The sequence below is a fragment of the Trichechus manatus genome, unplaced genomic scaffold (genome assembly GCF_000243295.1).
Source record: "Trichechus manatus latirostris isolate Lorelei unplaced genomic scaffold, TriManLat1.0 scaffold00268, whole genome shotgun sequence".
NCBI classification, from domain to species: Eukaryota; Metazoa; Chordata; class Mammalia; order Sirenia; family Trichechidae; genus Trichechus; species Trichechus manatus.
This window is the reverse complement of record NW_004444204.1, coordinates 2,126,827-2,131,654: the sequence shown is the minus strand read 5'-3', so window position 1 is coordinate 2,131,654 and position 4,828 is coordinate 2,126,827. Positions and strand designations below refer to the sequence as shown.

Genomic DNA, 4,828 nt, shown 5'->3' with positions numbered 1-4,828 from the left:
ACCTGAGTCAGAAGAGAGTCTCATGTGTCAATCTTTTGATGTAAAACCATATCTTCTGAGTTTTGTACCCTTTAGGGAAAATTATTTTGTGAAGTTTGAGGGTAAAGTGTTGACAGATGGACAACAGCAGAAAACATCCTTGATGTTAGAGCTTCATTAAGAGTCTAGGAATAGCATTTGTTTCCTGATTCATATAAGCTGGTCACGTTTATGTTCTTTATGTTGAAGTGTAATCCATACTGAAGGCTGTAGTCTTTGATCTTCATCAGTAAGTACTTCAAATTCTAGTCCCTTTCAGCAAGCAAGGCTGTGTCATCTGCATGTCGTAGGTTGCTAATGAGTCTTCCTTCAATCCTGATGCCATGTTCTTCTTCATATAGTCCAGCTTCTTGGATTATTTGCTCAGTATACAGATTGAATAAGTATAGTGAAAGGATTCAACTCTGATGCACACCCTTCCTAATTTTAAACCACACAGTATTCCCTTGTTCTGTTAGAATGACTGCCTCTTGGTCTATGTACAGGTTCTACATGAGCACAATTAGGCATTTTGGAATTCCCATTCTTTGCAATGTTATCCATATTTATTATGATACACACAGTCAAAAGCCTTTGCATAGTCACTAAAACACAGGTGAACATCTTTCTGAAACTTTCTGCTTTCAGCAAAGATCCATCTGACATCAGCAATGATATCTCTCGTTCCACATTCTCTTCCAGATCTGGCTTGAATTTCTGGCAGTTTCCTGTTGATGTACTACTGAAACTGTTTTTGAATTATCTTCAGCAAAATTTTACTTGAGTGTGATATTAAGATACAGTTAAATAATTTCTGCACTCTGTTGGATCACCTTTCTTTGGAATGGGCACAAATAGGGATCTCTTCCAGCTGGTTGACCAGGTAGTTTCTTCCAAATTTCTTGGCATAGACGAGTAAGTCCAGCATTTATATTCTAAATCACTTTACAAAATAGGAGAAAACCTAACAAGAAACTTCATCAGAAGTTTTGAGCAACTCTAACTCTGACCTCAAGATGGCAGTGTTTGCATTTCATCTTACAGGTATTGGATGGGTCTGTAGTAGAATGTGTATTGGAGAGCAAAGTCTGATCTCTGGTTGGCTGGGCATACTCTCTGAGAATTCCTTTGTTTAATATTTTAAAAAAAATGTCAAATAAGAAGCCAGTATCTATGGGGGCAGCCCTGTGCAGAAGAAGAATGGAGAAGAAGCTGAGGGCCTTCTTGGTGGTTTTGTGGCTTCATTTTTATTGTAAGTTAGTGGAGAGTTTTAGCAAGATTGACACAGGAAGTCCAGGGAACATTTTCCTTTGGATTTGGGGCAAAGGTGTGGTGAATTGGGTAGGAAGAGAGAAGAAAGCAGAGTCATTTTCTAGTCCACCTGAGATTTCTTGGGGGAATAAAGAAGGGATACAAAGTGAGAAGCATTGAGACTGGATAACTGATCTCTTGGGTCTTACGTTGCTTTCTGAATAGGGGCGAGTGGCAACAACCAAGTGGAGCAGAGTCCTGGGTCCCTGATCGTCCTGGAGGGAGAGAACTGCACCCTTCAGTGCAATTATTCGGTGAGCTCCTTTAACAGCTTAAGATGGTACAAAGAGGACACTGGCAGAGGACCTGTTTCCCTGATAATCATGACGTATAGCGAGAGCAAAAAGTCGAATGGAAGGTACGCAGTAACTCTGGATGCAACCGCCAAGTTCAGTTTCCTGCACCTCACAGCCTCACAGCTCAGCGACTCAGCCTCCTACATCTGTGCAGTAGGCGCACCGTGCTCCCCAGGCACTTGCAGCCTGTACACAAAACTGCAAGTGGAAGTTGTCAAGCAGGTTTAGGAGGTGGAGCAGGGACATTATTATTATTATTAGTTTATGTTGCATATAATTTCACAAGTGAGCTAGTACTTCTCTCTCAGACCTACATGTAATTTGGCTTTGAGCTGGATTCTAAACATCTGCATAACATAAAGACATCCTCACTCAACCTGTAAAGTTAACTGCTACATCATCTGGCTGTTCCAAGGGAAAGATGTGCATGCTGTATTACTGCTACTGAAGGAGATGATAATTTTGATTAGAAGGGAGAGGCCAGCTCTGTCTGGGGTCCTGCCACCGAGAGAATGTTGACTGAGTAGAAGAACAACAGGTTGATGCTGCTGATTGCAATATCCAATAACCTTCCTTACTCCTGAGAGCATTTTTAATTCTTATTTCATGGCTAGTCAAGATTTACTGCCAAATTTTCAGAAAGCAACCTGTGGAGAGAGCTGTCCTTCACCAGTTTAGCCGTGCTTCAGAGCAAAGCACCTGGGATGCCGCACAAACTCTTTTATCACCTTCCACAGCTGTTTGCTTGGAGGATGTTTCTGCTCAGTCCATTCTGCCAGCATGACACTGACAAGCATAGACACTCTGAGGCAGCAGGACAACTGTCTCAGCTTCTTCAACTATCAGTGTTCTAGAAAAGAGACTTAAAGGACAGAATGTGTTATATGGTACTAGACTGGACACTGGTTTGCTAAAATTAGCTATGAAGTTTCTTTTTGGGACAATCAGAGAAATTTAAATATGATTTGAGAATTAGATGAAATAAAAACTTATTTGAAAGGTGGATATCATCATCTGAGAAAACCAGGAAGGATATATACTAAGGTTATTACCAATGGTAATCTCTGGATGGTGAGAATATGATGTTTTTATTTTTCTGTCTTTCCTTGTTTGTATTTCTAATTTTCTAAAGTGCACAGGTTCTGCTTCTGTCAAAATAAAGATTATTAAAAAACAAAAAATGTGTTTTAAGGAAAATTTGATGGGATGAGTCTGGTCTGTCATCATCAACTCACAGAGACAGAGAGAACTTTAAAGATGATTACACCTTTTAAGATATCATCAGACAGGATTTGATTTGTTATCTTTTGGGTCCTACATAAGTTTAATTTCCAAGGCTTGGTGAATTGATGAATAAATGAAGCCAGTATCTGGATTGTTCTTACTCTGGACATGGCTCAACTCCAATACTTCAAAAATGCTTTGAATCCTGGAGCTTAATAACCTAGATGAGCTCATTAACAAGACACCTCTTTGTCTCATGCAGCTGCTTCCAAGTCTCTAGAGTGAAGACATTTAAGTTCAGATTTCTTCTGCAGACAGACTTGCATAAGAAATCCATTCATTGAAAAATATGAATGTACATGTGAAAATATAACTCAAGTATGTCTAGATTCAAGTACGGGAAGAGTAGGAAGTGCCTTTTATGAGACATTTAGCTAAAATTTAATTCCAGCTCATCCTTTTGTCCACCAGTGGAGAGTGTCTCATAACCAGATAATTCACTTGCAGGAAGCTAATTAGTTCCTTCTTAGGAACATCCTGCTTCTCCCTATGTTTATCATTTCCTGAGAATATGACATCAGATGTAAGAGGAATCTCCAGGTATCCTGATTCAGTACCTGAATCATTACAAGGCACATGAAACTGATGCTAGAAACGGAAACCCATCCCTGCTCTTTCTAGGAAGGGGGAGCAGGCCTCTGTAGGTCCTAACCTCTGCTCCTCCTCAGTGACAAGAATCCTGCCACTGCTTGTTATGAGGAGATCAGAGAGCTCTCAATTGTTATTGTTTTCATTATGCTGAATGATCTTATCAGAAAAAAACTTATAAATTAACTGAGGAACAACTGACAGCACATGGAAATTTAACCAATAGGTAACAGCCCAAGTACGTAAAGTGAATAATAAATTTTAAGGATATCCTTGGGAGGTCACTGTGGCACACAAAAGAAAAGGTGGCAGCCTCATGAAGAGGTAGAAAATTTAATTCGGTCATGAAGGATAGACATATTGAATGTTTATTATTCAGCTATGTCTTAAACACATAGTAAGTGACAGGTGTTTTTATAGGCATAATGTGTAGAGTTAAGAATGAACCAGACAAACATACATATGTCTATAGTATTCACTCTCTTTTACAGGAATATCCTTTGTTTATGCTCCAATACAGGCATTTCCTTTGCTTGCTAGGAGGTTTTGTGTGGTGACTAAAAGGCATAGGCACTGAAGTCCTGCAGCTGTCACTTACTAAATTGTTTGAAGTCAAGCAAAATTACTTAAGCTTACAGCACCTACACTTTATCATCTATCATATAACATAAACCTAGAGACATGATAGTAAGGATTAAATTGTGTAGTTTATATAAAGCTTATACAAAGTAATTTTTCAGTAATGGTGGTTATTAGATGTAGGTGGGATGTAACAGTGAAAATAGCTCAAGAAGAAATAACAAGACAATTCAAAGTACGGATACAGGCTTGACTCTCTACCTTCTTTTTTTTTTTTTTTTTCTTTTAATTTTGTTTACTGTACTTTAGATGAAGGTTTACAGAACAAGTAGTTTCTCATGAAACAGTCAGTACACATATTATTTTATGACATTGGTTAACAACCCCACAACATGTCAACACTCTCCCTTCTTGACCTTGTAGGACCTTTTTTTTGGTGAAAATATACATAACCAAAGTTACACCATTTCAAAAATTTCTACATGTACATTTCAGTGACATCGATTACACTCTTCCAGTTGTGCTGCTATTCTCACTATCCTTTTCTAAATTACTCCATCACCATTATCTTCAACTCACTGTCTACTCAGCTTCCCATCAAACCTTTTGAGTTGCTGTTGTCAGTTTGATCTCATATAGATAATTTTTTTTTTTTTTTTTGTACCTTAGATGATGGTTTACAGAACAAAATAGTTTCTCATTAAACAGTATACATGTTGCCCTATGGCAATGGTTAAGAACCCCCCTACATG

The 4,828-nt window shown here is 38.4% G+C and overlaps 1 gene segment (V, D, J or C); it reads left to right on the top strand.

The window, feature by feature from the left end:
- The first annotated feature begins 931 nt into the window (after window positions 1–931).
- The window catches only part of LOC105756939 (T-cell receptor alpha chain V region 2B4-like), a 12,393-nt gene continuing 8,496 nt past the window's right edge, over window positions 932–4,828 (top strand). Inside the window, 2 exon segments of the V gene segment in view lie at window positions 932–1,270; window positions 1,495–1,778. Coding sequence covers window positions 1,168–1,270; window positions 1,495–1,778 — 387 coding nt within the window.